General features: G+C 36.0%; 1 protein-coding gene across 2 annotated transcripts in view; it reads right to left on the bottom strand.

The window, feature by feature from the left end:
• LOC133527514 (carbohydrate sulfotransferase 13) overlaps positions 1 to 24,567 on the bottom strand; it is a 93,883-nt gene that overhangs the window by 57,770 nt on the left and 11,546 nt on the right. The window contains exon 2 of one of the 2 annotated variants that reach the window (XM_061864554.1): positions 8,307 to 8,557. In XM_061864554.1, coding sequence (XP_061720538.1) covers positions 8,307 to 8,459 — 153 coding nt within the window. In that variant the 5' untranslated portion in view covers positions 8,460 to 8,557. Of the gene's footprint in view, positions 1 to 5,816; positions 7,992 to 8,306; positions 8,558 to 24,567 lie in introns of those variants that run through there. The other variant, XM_061864555.1, reaches the window with a different exon arrangement.

Here is a 24,567-nt window from a genome sequence, read left to right as displayed (position 1 = left end):
TCCTAACTCTTAAGGATAATAATAATAAAAAAATAATATATTCATAGCTGTGGTTGATATACAACATATTGTGTCAAAATATTTTCAATAATGTTAATATCCAGAGAGAAAAACGAGTACGACGTTTGTATGAAAAGGCGATTTCGCACGGGTCGTCCACTTTCGTCTTAATTAAGGCGCGTTTTTTTACATACCATTCTATAATGGCGTTTTTCTATATGCTTTTAAAACAATACTAGTCTATTTTACCGCTATGTTATTGACCCCAGGCCGTCTCGAATACAAATTCGATATTTCTGGGTCTTTTTCGGCCATTGTTAGAACGTCCGTGTTGAACAACTTGCATATTTTATTAAGTTGTTTTTCGGAGCGTAACAATATTAAAGGTGAGAAGCGTTCAGGTACTTGTCTAAGGAAGAAAATTAGGTTCGTGCTTTAATATTAAATTTAATAAAACAAGGTCTAGTGCTCGTAGAGTTTGGGAATAATTTGGCATGATGTAAGGAGGCACGAGTAGCACCTATTTTGAGAAATATAGCTTTTTAACTTTGGGGAAATAGGTAATTACATTAAAATCGTTATTTATTGTGGAAATTCACAATTCTATAATTTTCCATTTGATAACAGATTATTAACACAGCGATAAAATCTATGGGTGAATGTGTAGAAATGTATGTCCATTCGTGCGAGAATTTCCTTTTGAGTATATTTTTATAGACATACGGTGCTCAGTGAAATTGCTGTACCGGACCCCGGAACTGTTTACCAGGAAATTTCGTCATTCGTACTCATCGGCTTACACATGGTCCCATATAATCAGTTCCGGTGTACCAAGTAGCTTAAGTGTAATTGTCCTTTAGATTCACTAAATTATGGTTAAGAGGGAAGAATAGCTTAAGTTGCGATCCTAGCGAAATAACGGCATTTGTATATGAAATTTCATTTCAAACGAAAACGTTTTCCACTAGCTAAATCTTAACAAATGATTTTTATGTCGATCGCTTCAGCATAATATATTATAGGATTATGGGTTTTGCTTCAAAAAAATATTTTGCAAATTTAAAAAAAAAGGAAAACCTATAAACCTAGTTTTTCATTGTGTCAATAGATTTAGAAGTGGAAAAACGTTTTCTCTTTTTTTTTGACAATTACGTGGCATACTTCCTTCTTAATAACATATCACAATGCAGTAAATTCGATTAATAAAAAATATTAATTATGAAGGACATTAAACCCTCCAAAATAAGCAATTATGTGTATAAAACCACAGTGTACGATAACATATTCGGAAATATGTTTACATTTCCAATAACTGATTGTCATCGGCCATTAGTTAATGTACACAATTTTTTCCATTACCAGACATGGTCATTATGGGCGACATTGAATGTAAAAGGCAAATTAGGTATCGCTACTCGTACCTATAGTCAATTATTAAAACTTGCCTTCCGAAAAGTTCGCCCATTAAGTATTATTTATTTAATATCCGGGCAGTAAAATATGGTCAGAACATGACCCAATAAGATATTTTTCATTTCTCATACTCTGAAAGTGGATAGTTCTTGTTCTACAGTGAGACAGTAACATATTTGCGCGGCAGTTGCGAAAGCGGAAGACACTTCCAGACCTGGGCACTTGAGGCCATGGAAACTTTTTGTTTCATACACGACTTCTATTTCATTTTACCGCACGATAAAACAAGTACCTAAAATTATATAGGTTTGGTACGTTTAGGTATCGCAGTACCTACTACATTTATTAACATATACATTTCAGTCTCTATTCTACTTCAGTTTTTACTTTTTAGTTCACGTATTCAGATATTTATTAGTACCCTGACCGCTCTGATATATCTTATGCCGACTTTCAGAAACATTTACATATGTTTCTCATCACGTCCTTTTCCCGCCCTATACCCCCAAAATAACCACGGTCAAAACAAAACTCGTGTAAATCTGTTGTTTTCTCGTTCTAGCCGCATGTAAACATTTACAAACTAATATCGTTCTGAACATGTTTTATTTCGGGGAACTCGTGGTATTAGAATGTTATTATACACCTTTTCACAACAAATTGTTATTAAACATCTAAAAATTATTGATTTTTCATTCAATTTTGAAATTTTACACTTTGAGTGAGTTTGAAAGCGAACTATATTCGACGTACCCTAATGATGGGACGACGGGATGACGGGATCGCAATTATCGCAAAACTTGTCTTTCACATTTGCAAGAATTCAAGAATAGCAATTATAAATTCATCACTTTGGTTCCAGTTTACCGTATAATATACTGTACATATTATATTATAAGTAATGTTTTATTTTAATGTATATTTGGGCACAAACGTTCCATGTCCCTTATAGCTAGTGTCTATACATAATTCATAAACCAATACAGATGCTACCACTTAATAGTTCATTAGAGAAAAACAAATTAACAACAACAGTCGAATTAGGACAAGGATAAAAAAAATATCTTTATTTGAGACCCAGTAATCCATATAGTTATGATATAGGTATCGGAGCGGCTATAGCTAACACATATCTGAACACGCCTCTTCTGTCGAGGCTTTAGTGTGTTCAGATATTATTGAGCACCTTGGCCGCTTCGATATATTTCATGGCCACTGTACTACGAGTATTGTTGACACCATTTGTGAGGCTTGCGGAGGCCCATATCTCAAGTGACATTATGTTTATAAATTTAGTACATCGTTGGCAACTCATAAGATTTGACAGTTCGTGGAGTAATAATAATATCATTCGAGTAATGGGCTCCAGCCAGGGCATAAAGTGAAATCGACGTAACTGGTGACCAAAGAGCTGGCGGCTTCTTCGCACAACGTATCAGAATTGCGATACAACTGGGAAATGTCGCCAGCATCCTTTTGGTACAATGTCGTAAGGGCTTATTTTAGATTTAAGCTAGTTATTAATAGTAATAACTCTGTATATATCTATCATTAAATATTTACCTACTTAGTTATAAATTATGCTTTTTGCTAAATAGTTGAGCAAAGAACATACCCTGGTTCGTCAGTAGTTTCAGTTTATCGTAGTCGGCAAACAAGCTAGGCTATCAATCATAATGTAATTAGGTAAGTGTGTTTCAGAAGTAGGTACCTTCTCATATTAAGGAACTCCTAAACATGTTTTAATATATGTTTCGCATGTTAGTTTTTTTTGTAAGTAACTCTGTAATCTTACTGTAGGTACTAGAAACTCGGATAATTAAACTCGGTAGTGGATTTCCTCGAGTAAATTTAGACCTTGCAGCGTGCGATTGAGTTTAGTTCTTTTTTCACTCGAAAAAGTAATTTATTAATTAGACTCAGGTGAGCAAGAAAGACCAAATCTAAAATTATCATCAATTATTGCAAAAAATCATTGAATTATTAACTTCACTAACAGAACAGGGCTCCTACCAGGAAAATCGAAGTTCGTCAATTGCGTGCATTTTTCTCTGTCCCTCTAATTACGTTTTAGTAAGAGTAAATGAGAAAGATCCCCGCAATTTGCGAATTTCGGTTTTCGCGGTAAGCCCTCAGAATCTGCCTAAGCATGCCTTTCACTGACTTAAATAGAACATAGTGATAGTCTCATTATACCTAAATACCATATTTTCATAGACATTTAACATGAATGATGACATTGACGCACTTTGTCATTTTAAACGCTATGCGGAGCTTGGTCCGACTTTAACATTTAGTGCAACATTCAGGTACGTTCACAAATCTTATACATTTAATTGTGTACTATCTAACACTGAACAATCTGAACATGTACTAAATTCAACACATCTATGCACATACACAAGTCAACGATTAACGAATATAGTTTCGGACGGACACCCATAACTCTCCTGTTGTTGAGGCCTTAAATTTAAAACGTTCTTTAATTTGAACTTTATTAACCGAATATATTTTTAAGTTATATCACTAACTATTGAACATCTTCATAAAATCACAATATGCTTGTATATCACGATGGTAATGAAACTGGCCCCATTCTCACAGAATGTAATAACCGTACCAGTTTTAATTATTATTTAACGAGATGTATTGAATATTTTTTTTTTTTTATAATAATTAGCTAAAAAGTTATTACTGAGTCCGTTTAGTATTCGCAAAGTAGGTACCCTAAAAATATAATATTAATTTACATCTGAATGGGCACACTGATTACCGGTTCGCCGGACGATATCGGTCTGTCAGTTATTCGCGATTGTCAGGTTTTGCGAATAACTGACAGGCCGATATTGTTCGGCGAACTGGTAATCAGTGGGCCCCTATAAGCATCTTTGTTAAATTTAGAATGAATAATATTATTTATTTGGTACGACTCATAAATGTTGGTTATTGCATTAAATTCATAAGGGCTCGTCGCACACAGGAGGTTATAGGGACCAACCTCATTGACCAACTTGCCCAATTAATACTTAAACCCTTTCATCGGCCAAGTGTAAAGCGAGGTCGTTGTGTCAGCATTGCAGGTGTAGAACAATCGTGCAGAGTCGTCTTCAGACCGTTAGGAGGATAGGAGTGCAATTTTGAGACTGGGAACTTAGTTATAGTATGAGATGTAGTGTAGGGACGCCCGGCCGGATGCAGGCGGGCTGTCGTTCACTTGTCGCGTTCATTCAGCCCATAGTTATGGTATAAAGTTAATATTTAATAGTACATTGTGCAACGAGGGGGGGGGGGAGGGGGGGTGGTTATTAGAGGGTGGAATTAAAGACCCGAGTTTGCAATATTCTTACCCCCGGAGTTACACACAATGTTTTTCATCACACTTGCGAAGAAAAAAATTAATTTTAAGCAAAATAATTCTTAAATGCTCTTGATATGTCACCATCAAACATTCGTCCGCCATTTTGTAACTTCTTGGCAGGTGAGGCATCGAAGGCACAGACCTCTTCGGCATTCAGCCACGATTGAAAATTATGTAAAAATATTTTAAACGGCTGTTAAATTAATCAAATTATATAATTTTAAACATAAACAAAATATTAAATTATAAACGTCAGTATTTTAAAAGTAAAACTCATTTATGCTACTTGGTTTGTATGAATAAGTGGCATAATTAAAGAAAAAGCTATAACTCCCTGGGGAGTTATAGCTTTTTTTTACAATCCATAACTCCCGCGGGAACAAAATATGCCTTTGTCCTTCAGCACACCTGCATGAAATAAGATCTATTTCGAGCAAGTGTGATGAAAATAATATAACAGGGTACCCAGGCGGTTAACCGCCGTAAGTCCATAGTAATGATGTATTTTTATAATACGAGTGTGCTTACGTTTAATTTTCTAACGAACTCTAAGTTTTTATTATTGGTGCCAAAAATTAAGGTCCGCTGTAGCTCGGTCGCATTTTTATCACTTCTTACTATGCCTGTCCCTGTCACTTTCGCACTTACATACATGTTAGAACGTGACAGACATAGTGACAATTGATAAAAATGCTACCGTGCTACAGCCGCTGATTGAACTAACATCGAAAAATATCATGTGTGCAACAATCACAACTGTATTAACCTATAACTAAGTTCCGTAGTCCGAACGTATGTAAAATTGCCCCCGTCTGTTCAAGTCTGTCAGTAAAGCGTGGGTGCAGGGACTATATTCCACAAGTTTAAACGACACTTCGTGACATGTCAGATAGACATTAAAGCCAAATAATCGGTATCACCACTTTCTTAAGCATTTGTAACAGCTACCTATGTCACGAACTGCCGATAAAACAAGTCGATTGAGCCCCAGTTGTAGCGTCGGATTGGGTGGTTCACATCGATATGTCATACGTTTTTCTGTTACCTGTGTCCGTGACAACGATGGAGCCGCATATGCGGGCATGTAATACGAGCCATTTATTTTATAGAAGTTACTCTGGAAAAAAAGAAGTTTCCTGTATCGAAAGAAGAATTCATCAAGTGGAGTTTCACAAAAAAAAGTGTACATATTGTTCCAGTCGACAACACAAGACACAAATCTTTCAAATACTGAAAAAATAGTCAAATGTAGGTACAGATTTTAGAACGCCTTTAAAGAGATGAATCGTCTCGACTTTGCACGTGTTGAACGCCCAAATTACTCGTAATAATGTTCGTATTACGCTCATCGCGTCGAATATATTACGTGTTGATTGCCATAAGCACGCCGTAAATCTCTAAAATAAACATCGTTATGTAGAGGTATTTGCGTTCAGTTTTCACGGCGTTTGTTACCATGTACCTAAAGGGGCCCACTGATTACCAGTTCGCCGGACAATATCGACCTGTCAGTTATTAGCGATTGTCAGTTTTTGCGAATAACTGACAGGTCGATATCGTCCGGCAAACTGGCAATCAGGCCCCTTAATACCCAGCCTAGCAACGTCAGTATTTACTGACGTAAAACATCTTCTCTCTCGTAATAGTGATAAAATAGCAAGAAAAGACAGTACCGGTCTACCGGTTGATAAATTAATATGTCACTTACAAGTTTAAAAATATATGGCGATCTCGAAAGTAATGTAATTTTATATTTTACCAAATTTTATGTACGAGTATGAAGTTCTTCACTTTCGTCAAATGAGTCTACAAACAGTACCTGGTTTTATACTAAAATAATGGAACTTAGCTAAGTATGACTGACAAATAAAATAATAGGTTGTAAAACAAAACTATGGTGAAATACAGGATGTTTCATAAGACGTAAGGCTGACCAACCCTACGCACAGTAAATATTAATGGATCGTTCACCATCGTAGGTATTTCATTATTTTTTTCTCCACTTAAGTAGATGTCAGCACTTTGAATATAAAGAAAGTAAAACGTTAAATTTGAGTGAGATACGATGTTTCAAAAGTAAGCGATGTAGGAGGGTAGCTGATAGCTGGATGGTAGCTGGGCGTCTTGGCTGCCCTATATTAAAGAATTGGGTTAGCATTGTAACGGGGAGTGCAAAATAAGTTAAATAAGTGGGAAATAGAGTGTTATAATTTAATTTATAGTTTTAATTTTGTTATAACTACTAACATTTAGTTTATAGGATTCCTAGTTTAAATGAGACTAACAAGATATGGATTTTATGAGTCTGAAATAAATATTTTTTATTTTATTTTTTTTAACCTACCTCTAGTAACTTAGGCTTTGCGGCTGTAGCACGGTCGCATTTTTATTATCACTTGTCACTATGTCTGTCACTTTTGCTCTTACATACTTGTTAGAACGTGACAGGCATAGTGACAAGTGATAAAAATACGATCGCTACAGCCGCTGATGACATTCAATTTGACATTTGTCACGGATAAAGCAAATCGGTTCGGTAGTATTCTAATTGTAGAGTGACCATGCAAGTAGTAAATAATATCCTCTAACTTTTTTTTTCAAACGTTATTTTTACTAATACTGGTACGAAACAGTAGCTTATAAATTATAAGTTATAATTTACTGAATTCATAGGGTTAATCCTGCTTACGTCTTCTGAATCATCCTGCATTATTCGCCGTTAACCGGTGCCCCTGTATTATTCGCCGTTAACCGATGCCTTCTATCACCTAGACTATCTGGAGATAACCCACATATTTGTGGTTTCGTAGGTCCAGAACCAGCAACGGTCGCTGGCCTGCTGGGTCCATTTCGTTACCGTAAAAACTACCTAAAAAGGTCGCGTACGCTTAACGGTTTAAGAAAAAACGCCACAAAGCGGTTCTGCGGCGTTGGAATGGACCTAGCAACTGAATAGAAATTAGATTAGACACAGTTGGTTACACATTTTGTGTATGTGTGATTGAGGCGATGTTGCAAACTACACTAAATTTATTTACAGATTTAGAAGTATATTGCCCTTTATCTGATTGAGGACATTGAAGCATTACTAGAGACTATCCAGAACTGAGAACGTTCTCTAGAACGGCACAACTCTGAGCATTACATACCTAGCTAGCATTAGATACCTGTGTAGTAATAACGCTTCCGAAGTAATGTTTTCTTAGCGTATCGAAGTTGTAGGTACAAAACAAGGACCTTCTGAACGCGACGCATTAGGCAAATTAAATGTAAATTGCGAAGGAACCTGAGGGCCTACCGCGAACCACGTTCGACGTGTTGCCTCTCTGTCGCACTTGTAAATTTGTACGTAAGTGTGACAGGGAGGCAACACGTCGAACGTGGTTCGCGGTAGGCCGTCAGCTTTAAAAAATCTGTCAAGAGAGAAGGTGCACTTGCAGCGCACATCCGCCCTCGCCCTACTATACTTCAAATACAAATACTTGCAAGAACAATAGAATTGACTATAGTCTAATACTGTATGGTGGTATCTTACCTCTTGATAGAAGACTCGTTTAGAGTTGTAGGTGAGGTTGTACTGCTGGTCAGCAACCATCAGCAAGATAGTAAAGGGCAGCAGGAAGGCGGCCGCGGCCAGGAAGGCCACGCACCTCCCCAGCCGCATCATGCTCACGTTCCTTCGTCCCATTCTCACTTTACTTCACGCAGCTCCTCATTACAGGGCGGGACGTTTTGTAACACTTCATTCGGGTAGTTGGAGCTCTGAGATTGGTACAAGTGAGTGTTCTGTAACAAGAAAGAGGTGATTTAATAATAACGCACCCGGTTTTTAAATTACCGTAAAATGTGCCTAGTTTGCTCCTTGAATTGAATTAGCTCCAATACACGAAATTTAAAATTATCATCGGTAATGTGGTATGTTGATATATATTTTACAGTAGGTACATATGGTGCTACTTTACCGCACTAGTGCTATTGTGCGAATAGGTAATTTGCAACCCTTCAGAGTTTTTCTTGGTCCTGGCTCTAATCCCATTTTACTCGGAGTCAGCCCTCTTAGTATTTGCGGCAAATTTGGCTTTGCCACTTCTATCTTTCGTATACCTACCTAATTGTGTGATGACTATGCAACTAATTTGTCACCAAATAATGATGCAAGGTCAGCGGTCACGGATGTTGTAAAGAGGAACCAATTTACTTGTTTCGAGGTTATTATTGCGCCGGCGTAACTACTTGATTAAACCATCATTACTTTTGCATTACGGTTATATTAGTAATAATTTCCAGTCGAGTACGTGAGCTATTGGATGGAAGAAGTTAGAATAGAAGGAAATATTACATGATTTTGGCGTAAGCATATCGATGTAATGCTTCGTTTGGTATTGAATAATACTAAAATGTACTTAGGTCATTCATCGTGTTTAATTTACTAGTATATAAATACATCGGGTCCGAAAGATTACTTACTTCATTATTAAGAGCGGCAAATCGGCATTGTCGATATGCATTATTTTATTTCCTAATATAACAATGAAACCGTCTTGGCATAAATATCTAGTTCAACGACATACCTATATGAAATAATGAAATTAAAATACTAATAGTAGCTGTTTGAACTTTGCGGACATATGAAACTAGTACGGTCACGTCTGAAAATATCGATACAATAAAGTGGCAAAAATATGTATTCACGACTTTATTGCCCATATATTAAGGTAGTGTTTACATATTTTTGGCAATTTTTCGTACCGATATTTTCAGACGTGACTGTACCTGTCGTGCAAGTAGTAAATTTTTATTTATTTATACATTGCACATATAACCTTGATTTACTCTAATTTTAAGTTAGCTGCATTTGTTCACAACAGCTCATTTATAACTTTGCTCCAAACGAATTGCTTTAAGTCTGACCTCCAGTAAAAATAGTTACAATTCCCGGGTTCAAGTTAAATTTGAAAAAAATCGTGAATAGGCCGGACGCGTCAGAATTCCAAGGTTACGGGCACCGGATAACGCCAATGAGTCATTCGGTAAAACTGAGAACCTTTGATGAGCTCATTTTGGGACCCTTGAGAACGGTATTTGCATGTTTAACAAGACAAAACATTTAACAAAAGCCAATAAGAACGACTCAACTTTTTAAAACCTAATGATAAAACGTCCGATGCTTACCTCGAGTCGTTATTAAAATAGGTTTAATATAAGTTTATTCTAGTGCTTGATACTACTCGTACTCGTACTATTTGAGCGTGTTCACTAATCGGATGTCCGATACGACCATCATGAGGCCTTTAACAACTTGATAAAAGCCTTTTCTTACAAACGTAGTCTTCATTTACCTTTTTGGATATTAACATAATTGAAAATATTTTGACACAATTTGTTGTATATCAACTACAGTTATGCCCTACGTTGGATTTTTTCGAATCTTTAATTATTATAAGATGAGCTTTTAAATTTTTTTATGAAATCCAAAAGTAGGGCATAGCTATGGCAAATATACATCAAATCATGTCAAAAAATTCATAATATCAATATCCAGAGAGGAAAATGGGGACTACGTTTGTATGGAGAAGCGGCCGTCCCTGTCCTCTTAGGCAGCGTCTGTACGCGAGGGACAACTGGTCTCTCCTGACTGTACAAAACAAACCAATACGAAACCGGCATTTACGACCGAATGTGCGGTCATTTTATATATTAATTTGTTGATTGATTAAATGTTTACTGTTTGAAATAAATATTTAAACCAGATATAAACATTTTATGCCATAGGGTAGGGCACCCTCTAGCAGCTGGCTTTCTCCAAGAGTCATACAACACCCAATATCGGATTGGACAATGTGAAAACGCTCTTAGTTGGTGCTCTAAATATTGAATCATTTCATCCGTTATGAAAGTGACAAACAAGTGTCAATTAGTAGAATAGGGTGTCAAACTTTAGAATGATTACTATGGAAGGTAGAGGTAAGGAATGCAATCTCCATAGGCAGAAGTGTTGCAAAAGTGTCTAGCTGTCAGCTATAAATAATAGTTCCAAAACTCTACAGAGTAGCACTAGAGTAGCTAAGAACCTAGACGTTATTGACGGAGTAAAGTGCGCTGTCTATGATTTGAATTTTGTCAAGTATTCTAGGTATTGTAGCGCCACCTATTTAAGGTTTTTTGACGACACTTTTTGGTACATTGAGATTTAATTCCTTACCTCCAGCTTCCATAGGCAGAAGTGTTGCAAAAGTGTCCAGCTGTCAGCTATAAATAATAGTTCCAAAACTCTCCAGAGTAGCGCTAGAGTAGCTAAAGAACCTATACGTTATTGACGGTGTAAAGTGCGCTTTCTATGATTTGATTTTTTTTTTAATATTCTAGGTATTGTAGCGCCACCCAGTTAAGGTTTTTTGACGGACACTTTTTGGTACATGGAGATTTCATTCCTTACCTCTACTTCCCATAATGATTACCTTGCCTACTGTTAAATATCCGTTTAGTCTCTTTACATACATAATTATGATAGTTGCCAACCACTTATACAGATAGTGCACTTTCGATACACGGTGGTAAGTCACACTAGTAAAATGACATTTAAATGGCGTTGAATTAAAATGTGTTTTTACGTCTACTTAAGTCAGTGTGTTAAAATATGCACATATAAAACGTTGATATTTAAGCGCATGTTTTATTTTATAATTATGACTACAATACGAGTAGATAAAATGAATAACAGGATGTTGACATTGACACTAGTATCACCATTTTATAATGTCCATTCATTATGTACTAAGCTGTAATCATTTGGTTAAAATAGAATATACACTACGCTTGTTATGTCGTGAACTAGGCTTTTCGAAACAAGTACCTGCACAGGAATCGTAGATTCTTAACCAAGCGATGAAATGATGCCTTTCACCTGAGTTAAACACTATACTTTTCATTACGAATACGAAGAAAACTAAAATACATGTGTTTTTTTAAACATGACTAAGTATATTTTTTATAGCTTTTCTTAAGGGTACTTTCAATTAACCATTTAGGTAAAAGTATCGTTATTTATGGAATGGGGAGTTAAATATCAGAGTGGTGTTGCGGGTGTCGATGGGCGGCGGTAATCACTTACCATCAGGTGATCCGTCTGCTCGTTTGCCTCCTATATCATTAAAAAAGGGATATTGTATTAACAAATCCATTTAAAAGCAAACATCGATTGAGTAAATAAATTAAAAAAATCGAACTTGGAAAGTAAAAAGCTCTAGTGCAGAAAAGTATCTGCACACTTTAGAACAACAATGACCCTCTTTCAGAGCAAAAGAAAAGAAAAAATAAACTAAATTTTGTCCATATTCTGGCTAACTTGTTTCCTAAGTGCTCAGTAACCGTTACATGTTATTTATTTAGTTTAATGTGTATAATTCCCTAGAATTTTCCTTATTTCTTAATCTGTTTTTTTTTCGACTTATCCACTCGGTCGCGTATATTTTTTGTGCCCGCAAATGACCAAGTCACGTCCAAAGTTCGCCCGATCGTGACCGAGAGAGAAGGCATGCACAAATGCGATGCACGATGCTCGGTTGGTAAATGTCTATAATGGTTAGAAAAACAAAGTCCGCAAACAAGTCGATGGGAAGTAATTTGTGGTAGCCATTTTAGCCAAAATGGCAATAAATATTCATCCACGCTTTCTACTCTCAATAGCAATGAAAATGGGTGATTTTGCTTGGAAGCTTAGATGTGCTAACGTATATGTATGCAATTGCAAAGTGCCCTTTTTAGTGGTCTTGTTTGTGCATGCGAGTTCCTTTCCAGTATTAAATCAGCACCTTAAGCAAGCTAGGTATAGGTATTAGAGTCGCTCTTTACTATGTTAACCACGTAGGTATGTTTTAGTGCTCACTTACTATAAATCTGTTGACCAAATCTATCTTACTACATCCACCTCGGGTAGTTTAATTAATTAGAACTATCCACACAGTACCTACTTACCTTACCTTACCACGATGACGCGCAGATTTGTCAAATTAACCTTTAATAACATGGCAATACGAGTCAAGGCACACGTCGAAGTGAATGACGCGATCTATACTAGCGCAATTTAGTATTTCGGGCGTATTATAATTTTAATTATAGGATATGAATTTGATCTGGATTACATGTGGATCGGATCTGTCAGTGTCAATAGTGACATTCGGACCCGGGTACGTCCTTAAACTGCGTCAACAAGAGAGGTATGGGCATTTTGAATGATATCTCGCTTTGTGTGGTAGGGCTACCCACTAGGCCAAACTGGGCAAAAAAAACATTTCTTCAACCAAAAAGCGTTACTTTTGACACTGACAGCTCCTATAATTTAAATTAGAATACGCCCTTTTATGTATTTTTACCCAGAGACTTAGACGGTCTCTGGGTAAAAATACATAAAAATTACGTTACACCGATTGTAATTTTTTTGTACATTCAAGGCGTCATTTTTGTCTGAATCCTTTAACCTACCTGCCTGTAGTTCGTGTCATCCACGATGATGCGCAGATTTGTCAAATCTAACCTTTAATAGAATGATAATACGAGTGAAGGCCCGCGTCGTCGTTAATGACACGATCTCCCACATGAATATGTTTAAGTATATATGTAGTACCTAAATACAGAAACTGGTTATAAATATCATTCAAATAACACATTGCAAAGTGCAAACGTTACGTTCATACAAAAAGAATAAGGTTGCCAGAGATCAACGAGGGAGGGGGGATGCTAGGATCGGCAACGCGCATATAACTCCTCTGGATAAGCTACGGAGACTGCTTACCACCAGGCGGGCCGTATGCTTGTTTGCCACCAACGTAGTATAAAAAAAATCTTAGAGCGCAACTGCGCAGCGACGCCATTTTCAATAGCGCTGACTATAGTTAGGGCGGCGAATAGGGGAATTTTCGGTAATACTCGAGCGTGGCAGTTTAAGATATGAGAGATACCTTAGACCTAATAGAACAACCTTGTAAAGTATTTAGCTCTATATGTAGTGACGCGCGCCTAGGATAGACGATCAGATTAGTAAAAAAAAATCGATAGTCTGAAATACTCGAGCGCGTCAGATTAAGATATTGGGGGTTGATTTTAGTGTTTTAAGACTAAATTTAACTAATCTGACGATAAGTCCTTAACGCCGCCGAGTTATAGGGTCGCGAACTTGTAAAAAAAAACGTCAATCCGGCATTCTCGAGCGCGATTTTTTTTATTTTTATTTTGAAGAATATAATCTAAAACTTACTAAAAATACAAAATCTGCCGGTTTCCGCATGACCGGAAGTGTGGAGTAGCCATTTCGTCTTCCGAAAAACGCGTTGCGGCATATAAGTCGCGAACGATACATTTTACAAAAAAAAGTTTAAATAAACAAAAAAGGTAATTTTATTTTACACAAAAAAGGTCTCTTTACATTTTTGTCCAAAGTTAAAACTTTTTGACTTGAAGCATCATAAAAACTCAAACTCCCGGTTTTTTGAGTATATTTCGAAAACTGAGGGTGTTAAAAAAAATTATATGAAATAACGATGATTAAATTATGTGACTATTATTATATCTCAAAAAAAATTTTTTTTCCAAAGCTTCTCGACAATTTTCGTGGACTCGGAAAAAGTTACGCGTATCTTTATACAAAAGTATTATTAACATGTACAGTTTCATGTATGTATATTATTCAATAGCCTGTTGATCCTCAAATTGTTTTTTGGACGTACCGTAAGCAAAACGAAGTGAAGAATTGAAGCAAAAAAGAGGAATTTGCCATAAACATGTAATACAGACTGAGCGTTTCGCGGAAATATATTTTTATATCATTTCATTTTTTTATACAATAAATAATACAATTCGTACTACATTTCATCTACATTTACGTTGGTTGCATCTATCGCTTTATTGTCATTCTTAAAATCCCCGTTTTATCAAGGAGAAAGAAAGGAAAAAAAAGAAACCAAAAAACCTTTTTCGGTCAGATTAAGAGAACCCACCAACATTTTTGTCAGATTAAGAAAATATGCTTTCAGGATACCGAGATAAACCTCCCCTATGAAAATCTGACGCGCTCGAGTATTTCAAAAAAACTTTTTTTTTTGCATTTTCACAAATTCATCGTAACTTATCGTCACGCCGAAATCGTCAGTTTTTTTAAAGGGAGCTTCCTTGGGGCCTACTTAACACCCCTTCCGAAAATCTGACGCGCTCGAGTAAATTTTTTTTTTTGCATTTTTGACTACTTTATATTCCTACCCCCACCACGCAAACCGGCAGATTAGTATACCGTTGTTATCAGAGGCACTTGGGGCATACGTAGTATGAATATCTGACGCGCTCGAGAATGCCTAAGTAACTGTTTTTTTTTTACATTTTTGATAAACCGTACACGCCAAACCCACCGCTAAAATGGTTTTTACCATACGAGCTTTTCTTTTCGAAATTATTTTATCTTTCGATTTTGATAGGTCTCGACGGCGCCGTTGAATTACGCCATTTAGCTACCTCGCCTCCCTAACTACTAGACGTCGACACTCGAAAGACGGTAGGGTGGGATAGCCCTTTGGTCTAGATTTGTTATGGATGTGATCAGTCATGTCATGGTTATGAGTGACGTTTCTAGTTAAAGAAAAGTCCATAACAAATCCAGATAAAATTTATAACTTGTTATTACTATCAATATACCTCCTGGCTTAGTTGTAATTAAAATATAGGTATTGTGAACTGTGTGAGGTGTGCATTATATAAGTATTTTCTTATATTGCTAAGTACAGATGTTTCATAAAAGAATTGACTTAATAAATATATTTTTATCCTTTTTAGGCAGTTACTAAATAAAAAGTAATTCAGGAAATAAAATATGTTTTTTTTTCGACTAACAAAATATCTTACGTTCAAAATTGTATTTTGATATTTTTAATAGGTTTAATAGGTACTTATAATGTTGTCATTTTCTATTAAACAACACTTTCCATATTTTACGACATTAAGTAAGCCCCTATAGAGAAGATGTCAGGGGCAAAAAGTCTCATCAATATACAGTACCATCGAAGACCGTTACTTCGTTAGCCATATTAGTTGCAAAATTTTAGTTAATACAAATTATTAATTTACTCATATCATACAATCAAGTTAAAACAAGTATTATTTAAAAGCATGTTCATGTAAATTGTCTATGATTTTTACAATCGATGCGAATGACTTTGGCACGAAATAGGTACCAGTACCCCTAGTGTAAATATTTTCGACAGCGAAACGTGACGTACGCGTTTGCGTTAAGTGTCATTTTGTATGAGATTTTTGACTTTCCAAAACGTCCCGCTTGGCGCGATGTTCAAAAACCCATACAAAATGAGACTTAACGCAAACGCGTACGTCACGATTCGCTATCGACTAAATTTACACTAGGGGTACAGTTTTGTACAATCCTCATCAAATTTATCGGAGCGGCCAAGGTGCTTAAAGATATCTGAACACGCACTGATTGCTAATAGAAGCGTTGTTCAGATATTTGTGGACACATTGGCCACTCCGATATATTTTATAGCGACTGTACATGTAGTTACAGCATTATAATTGAAGAAATAACAACCGTGATGGTATCATTAAATAATAAATATAAAGCACAAAATAGTGTACTTCCGTTTGATAATTACAGGAAACAGGCGACGAGAGGTTCGCGTGAGTGTCGCATACAGCACCATAAACCATACTGTAATTAAAATAGGTTACTTTCCATGGATATGCTCAAACAACGTAATCAATTTTCATTGCTCTTGGGTGTAGGCTAAAACAGCTCTATTATAATTATTGAAACAATAATTATTAGTAATTGATTCAATAATTATTAGTTATAATTATTGAAACCCCCCCATTTATTAATAATCAAGTACCGTCAACCGGGGTCAATAGGGTTGGCGGGGGTGAATAGGGAGAGATAAAACCTTGAACATACTCGTAAGTACAGAGAATATAAATTATTGACACGATTACAAATTGATTTCATTATGCAGCGAAATTAGTCATAGGTACATTTATGTAATTCATTTTATTTTGTACAGTTTTTAAATATGTATTTGATTGGCAGTTAATTTATTTACCTATACATATTTAAGGGGAAACATGTATCAAGATGACCAATGGGCGATCCAAAAAAATTGTTTGATTAAATCCCCTAAACTCCCGACAACAAACAATAGTTTTTTTAATGTGATCAGCAATAAAATATTGATTGAGACAAGCTGGAGCATCATAAATGAGAAATAGATCCATCGGGGGAATAGTAAGACGCAAGAGCGAGGGACGTATTAAGATGAAAACTGCCCATCTTGTTGATCTATGTTATGACCTCTCCAAACGTCACCGATAATCGTATGCGATTATCGATACAATGCGACATTTGATCAATCAGTTGAATTGATTGCTCCTACTTAGCCAGCAATAATTTAAAATCGCAAGAATTAAAGAAGTCTTTGCGACCGACACAGTCATGAAATGATTTCAACATGCGGCAGCCGGTAGAATTTTATTATTAAGCGCAGGGACTCGGACATTAGCACTTCGGTAATGTTCAAACTTACAAAAAAGCATGTCGAAATGCTAATTCAGGGCCACCACACACTAGCGTCTCCCGAGCGTCGGCGTCTACTCAATTCTATGGCTGCCGCTCGACGCAACGTTGGCCTAATTGCGCAGCGACGCTATTTTCCATAGCGCTCACTAACTAGACGCCGATGCTCAAAAGACGCTCGTATACATCGGTCGGACTAATATGTATACGAGTCCTTAGTTACCAATTATCACCTCATTTGTGATCCGCTTACCTGCCTATCGACTTTACCTAACAAGTTAGCTCAATTATAACTTTCCATTGTATGTACTTTAATTTGTAGGTTCTTAGATGACATAAATGTTTAGCAATTTCGCCACTCAAGGTCGATATATTGAAAACTAACCTCTGGCTGCGATTTTATCAGCTTTTTCTGGCTTATCAGGTTTTTTCCGTCATTATCTTTATAACGGGTCTGTTTTATATTTATATGTTTAAATTAAAATGCAGCTATTTCGCCACTCTCCTACTACGTAATACAACAAAAGCTTGAAACTTTTAGTATTACAAAACTTTAGTAGTAATACAAAAATCTAAGTAGGTACCTAGGCAAGCGATATTCTGTTATGGATAGCCATGCCACGCCTGGTTCCGTTATGTCTAACCTACCCTTATTCCCGAACCGCTGACTCACCCTGACTTCTCGCCAAATAAAACTTGATAAAGTAACGTCAGGTGAAATGGGGCGTGACACAGTGGAGCTAAAAGCGCCGCAAGACATATGCAAATCTGATGACAAACGACCGCGTAGGAGCTGTGACGCAAGATCGAAGTCTGGCCATTAGTGGAGTTCGGTAATCATAATGGTAAACTTCGTTACTTTGAGTTTTATGTGAATATTTAGCTGCGGACGAACCTTTGGTAGGTACTACGTTAGACACCAAATTTTAAAGGTGCGATAAAGACAAAACATACACCAAAATATGACTAATAAGAACCATCGCGATAGATAACACTTGTGTTAAAAAAGCGGCCACGTGCGAGTCGGACTCGCCAATGAAGGGTTTTTGCACCATTTATAACGTATTTAAAAAAACTTACTAGATCTCGTTCAAACCAATTTTCGGTGGAAGTTTGCATGGTAATGTATATCATATATTTTTGTAGTTTTATCAAAAGGTGTCGTTTATCGGCATACCTACAAAATCTTATTACCTACTCATCAAAATATTGAATATTAACCAAACAATGATAACACCGGTAACGGTGGTTTTGTTGCCATTGACTAAATTACGGTTTGAAATATTTCATGGGAAAGTTATTAAAATTCGTATTTTACTGTTATCGTTTTATATTATTATTATTACACAAAAAAAAATTGGAAAAAGGAAAATAAGAAAGCGCTTACAGTAGAATATTCGTAAACAGTTAATGTGATCTGTAAAACCTACAAAATAAATTAAATTCGATTTTTTTTTTGCAAATAGAGCAGTACTCGTTACTAGCTAATACTATCGCGTGTATGTCTGTGATTAACTTATATATCTTATGTAGGACATAATGTGATAATGCCTAGCGGTGTACAGTTAACAGTACCAATGTCACGTACCTATCCCGTATCATGTCGTGTCAAAGTGACAAACTGCGCCGCTAATAGGCGGCGAGAATTTCCCACTTAAATTGTACCATTATTCTCCTCCTCGAATTAAAAAAGTCCTATTCATTATTTACCATCGTATGTACATACGACACTTTGTATGAATACAGTGCCATTGTGATCTATTTATGGAACAGTAAATAGAACTAAGTGGGTAAACCTACGATTTTAAAATGGACGCGAATTGATAATTCCGTGATTCAATATGGACGTACTGAACTGATTACTTCCTGTCATTATTTGGCGGAAGCTTTTACAGTTCATTTTATAAAATGATTGAGAATTATATTTTGTCATGAGGTACCAGTAAAAGTACTATACACCTATACTTAATATCTGATGTAGGTAGTTAAACATTTCTGAAGGTATTATTTCTACATATACGTATATTTCAATCAGAAATTCTTAAAGAACTCTCACATTGAATGCATCACAAATTTTATTAGATTTACTCAGAAAAAAAAAACATGACTCCGTACGAAGTTGTTAGAATTTCTTGTATGAAGAAAAAAATGAGTCCTGCCGAGTCTTGCGCCGTGTGTCGCCGGAGCTAAAGTGTAGGTTAGAATTGGAAGGCATTGTAACAGACTAAATCACAAATGTTACGTTAAAATGTTAAAAATGTATGCTATGTGGTTTTATTTTAAGAAGCCTCTGTGATAAAGGATGTGTTGACATATCAGCTTAGTGTTCTCACAGTCCGACCGACCTTACTGACATACCGGTGACGGTGACATCACCGCTATGTCATGAAAGGTCATTAAAAGCTCTTGAATAGATGTTTGTTTTGAATGCAATTAGTTCGGAATAGTTTAGTTTATTTTGTAGCATTCAGCACGCAACCTTGGAGATAAAATAGTTCACGCCGACACGCATCAGCTGGAAACCATAGATATTGGATGTTTTGAGGGTTTTCACTGTATTATTTACTTGAAATAATTTAAAAAGCTGTACAATGTTTGAGAAATAATTTGTTTTTCACTACATATTTCAGATTTTCAAATGATTTGTTTACCTAACTAGATTAAAACTACAGAATAATGAAAGTACTTAAACAATAAATATTATAGTAAGGACCCCTAAGATGGGCGTGGATCCGTGAATAAGACATAAAACCACAAATCCTGTAAAATAAGTATCAAAATCTGTTTATAAACACTGTCAATATTTTACCATGAATAAGAGTAACAAAACAGGCAGTCTATAGAAATCGATAGACGTATCGAGAATGCCTGGAAGAGCTTCGTCCATGAAAGCGCTAAGTAGGTACATGTTTTACCTATTTGGACTGCGGAAAAATGTATATCGTTTTTCGCTATTCTCATTATAATATTTAAGACCGCTATACTCGACCCTTGGGGGGGGAGGGGGGCATCACTGATTTATGTCCATTTCTCTGGACATGCAGCTCACAATAATATGCGTTCGTGATTGTGAAGTTTCACTATGTTTACATAGTTATGAGAGCGGTCTCTACTGGGAAATTGATCTATCGCTGCGCAGGATCTCATTTTGTAGCGATTGGTAGGAGAAGCCGAATGTTCATTAGTGGAATTCTGATTCTGACAGAATTTTGGTGATTTATTGATACGGCGCATATGATTTGATTAATGGTAGATAATAATAACAATTTTGATATAGTGCTCCTGGCAAATCTTCAAGGTTTACAGAATAGATATTTCAAATACCTATTAAACTAGACTATGTTTTCATGAGAATCAGACCAACCGGTACAGCAGAACATCCGAATCCGGAGATAGGTATAAACGCATTTTTGCCGAAGGTGAAACGGAGTTCTTGGTTAAGTAATATTTGGTCAATAACGGAAATAATTCGTAACATTTTTTTAATAATTTCAATACCAAATACATATTTTTTCTATAATACATAACATTATTTTGTTCACTGTTTGCATTATTTTGTATATTGTAGTCATTTGTTTTTTTCGCTGCGCGCTTTAGCGCTGGTGGCCTAGCGGTAAGAGCGTGCGACTTGCAATCCGGAGGTCGCGGGTTCAAACCCCGGCTCGTACCAATGAGTTTTTCGGAACTTATGTACGAAATATCGTTTGATATTTACCAGTCGCTTTTCGGTGAAGGAAATCATCGTGAGGAAACCGGACTAATCCCAACAAGGCCTAGTTTTACCCTCTGGGTTGGAAGGTCAGATGGCAGTCGCTTTCGTAAAAACTAGTGCCTACGCCAAATCTTGAGATTAGTTGTCAAAGCGGACCCCAGGCTCCCTTGAGCCATGGCAGTATGCCGGGACAACGCTAGGAAGAAGTTATTTGTTTTTTTCAATTAAATTGGAAATAAAGGACCTTAAAAGTGTTGCTTGGAATTGATTTTATGTGTATGTGTGATGTTTATGTGCGTATAAAGTACTATTTTCATTCCATAAAGTATTTTTTCCCAATTTTCTTTTGCAAAAAATATTTCAAGATTATTTTAGTCTACCTATTTTTATTTTTTTTACCTATTATGTAGTGATTATTCAAGCAAAATTAGCAAGCAAGCATCTCAAATATTGTAGTATATAAAACTGTAGCCAAGTTTTCCAGGCTAAGCTAGAACTTAACTAACCTAATTGGTCTGAGAAGTCAACAAGCGTGCTAAGAGTGCTGCCAACTAGCTTGGATAGCATCAAGAGCGTTAAGCTTTTCAGTCCTAGCCAAGAGCTATAAAATAAAAAACCGGTCAAGTGCGAATTCGTTTTACTCGCGCACCGAGGGTTCCGTACAAACTTTGAATTATCTCTTGTAACTATAAAGGCGAAAGACTTTTGAACAGAAGTACCTATACCTAGTATAATTATGTACAGCGCCATCTATCGGCGCTATGTAATGCACGTATGTTGGTTTTTCGAGGATAATTCTCTATCATGTAAACCGATTACAAAAATTGATCTTTTATTTGAGAAAGGTGTATTTAATGTAAACTCATAGAAATTTCAGGTGTAATAAACACACGTAAAGTTGGTTCAATTGCAAACTGAAATCGGAAGGGTTTTTAATTAATAAAAAACAAGTTACGGGGCGGGGCGGTTGCGAGGCGGTATTTTTTTTTCACATTTTCCTTCATAAATCTTTTTTTTTTCATAGAGAAAAAAAAATGTTTTAAAATGTGCCATTTGAGCTCTTTCAAATGATACCCCACTTGACCTAGTCACTAGACTTTGCAATTTTGCCCCTTCTTCATATTGGGCATTTTCCATAGTTAATAAAGATAAAATAAAATAAGAATACTTTCCATGTGTCTGCGTTAGCGTTGTTCATAACTATTCCAAATTTAAAATCGATGGCTTAAGTGGTTCTCGAGATATTTAGCGATGTGACATACGGACGGAGACGGACGGACAGATTCGCACCATAAGGGTCCTTTTGTACCTTTTTGGTACAGAACCCTAAAAACGAATAAGTGCATATCAACTCCAAAATATGCATATGACATATATGATTAAAAAAAATTACACTGACGTTCGGTTTATAAATAAATCAATTTCCCATTCCATTTTCCTACACTTCATACAGCCTTATGTAACTTTGTTAAAATAAAAAAAAATACAGATGAGGGTCGAAATTTCCCCACCATAATATTATATACATATTAATTACAATTTAATTTATATATTTGATTCATCTCTCGTCCCTACATTTTCTGACTTGAGAAATGAATGGGCAAATTGAATATTACGGCGTGTTTCCTGCAGACAATATAATAGTAAAATATTTAGGAACATTTTAGTAACTTTAGTTGCTTTTAATATTTAGATTTACTACCTGACCAATATTTGATATAAATAAAACAAAATCACGCACTTTTACTAACGCTTTCACTATAAATATTTTTTTTTAAGAAATAGAAAGACATGATCATGCCTGTCAGGGTCCACCTCCAACTAGAAAGTTAGGCTTTAAAGTACATTTTTATCGTACGAAATCCACACGAACAACGCCTCGGCTCGAACCCGGACCGTTCTAGCATGAGTCTTAAGGCTTACTCTTACTAAAACAGTTTTAGACCCGAATACTATCAAGGTAGAGACAGACCAAGCTAAGATGGCAGCGGCTTGGATAGCTAATAATGAGCAAGTGTTAAGTAAACATATTAATTTCATAGAAGTTTCACGTTAAAAACAACACTGCCACAATCTCCGCTATCAAAATCGCTGCCAACTTACATAGGTCTGACTCTAGGTATATTATTATTTACAGCAATTCAGAATATCTTCTTTGAGATAATGCCTATTTAATTCTCTTCACGATTTCTTTGCCTTCATCTCTATTATCATAAAGCAGTTCTGTTACTCCAGTTCCTATTATTCCCTCATCGTAACTTAAACAATCGTGACAGTTACATCGCCGTCTCATAGCCGCATCCGTTATCGAACTCTAATCAATCTTGCCAATCTATCAATTGTGCCAGATACACTGATAGTCTGATCACCAATATTGATAGAGGCATATATTTGTGGAAATGCTTCTCAATTGGACATCAATAAAGATGAGGGTCATAAATTACTATATTCGGAATATTCTCATTGAAACAACGCCTATTCAATAAGCCCATCTAACGAATTCTCATCACAATTTCAAAACAAAACTAAGTAGTTTATAATGTTAAAATATTATGCGTCGATTGGATTGTGCGGTTCGCCAGCCATGTTTCTGTATCGTAATGCTAATGAAACAATATCTTGCGTGATATTTGATCGCAATATGCTTTGTAAGGGAAATAGGAATCAATGCATCCTATATATTTCCCATACAAAGCATTGGTAAAGAGACTCCTAGAGGCAAATTTGAACTAACTGATGTCGATTTGATCTCATTTTATCATTATCCGTCTGTACATCTCTCTTGTACGTAGGTATAACGTAGGTATAATATAAACCGTGGGCCAATTAAACCTGACAGATTTCAAAGGTGTATTCTTGACCGCATTTAGAGACTAAAATGTCATACAATGTTTTCTGAAATCGGTCTTGTTTTAGAGATACCTAATGACAATTTGTGAAAATTTGTTTCTTTTATAACTTAGTCAAAAACGCCTTTTTAGCTGTGACGCTGCCACTATGTGACTTGGTTTAGACATACCTACTGACAGATATTAAAGTTTTAAAGTAAACTCGCAATTTTCGTCTGTAAATAAAAAAAAAACTTCTAAATATTGGCGTGAGCGAAATATTCTTCTAGTAAGACCAGATTTTAAAGATCGAATGTTGGAATCTAAATAAGGCAAATAGATAGTCATTCTAAGCAAACTTGTAAGGATTCGAGTCAGAAAGAAAATCAGGTGAGATGATATCTCGTATCGCCATTCAAATAAGAAAATTTTCCCAGGAAAGGGCAGGACAAGACGTTATAGAAAAGTATTTTATTGCATATTAAATGGCGCATCGTGGTAGGTGCAAGTAACCCAAAGAGCGATGGAAAGAAGTATGGTAAGGAATCTCACACTTAGGGAAAGGGAAATATAAAGCTAAAGATGTGTTGGTATAACGATATCAAAAGAACAGCTGGATCGAAATGGGTTTAAAGAGTTCAAAATAGAACAGAATAGCAAAAAATTAAGGAGGCCTAAGATCGAAAAGGCT

This window comes from Cydia pomonella, chromosome 18 (genome assembly GCF_033807575.1).
Source record: "Cydia pomonella isolate Wapato2018A chromosome 18, ilCydPomo1, whole genome shotgun sequence".
Lineage (NCBI taxonomy): Eukaryota > Metazoa > Arthropoda > Insecta > Lepidoptera > Tortricidae > Cydia > Cydia pomonella.
The sequence above is the reverse complement of the archived record's forward strand: the minus strand, read 5'-3'. Positions and strand labels throughout refer to the sequence as shown.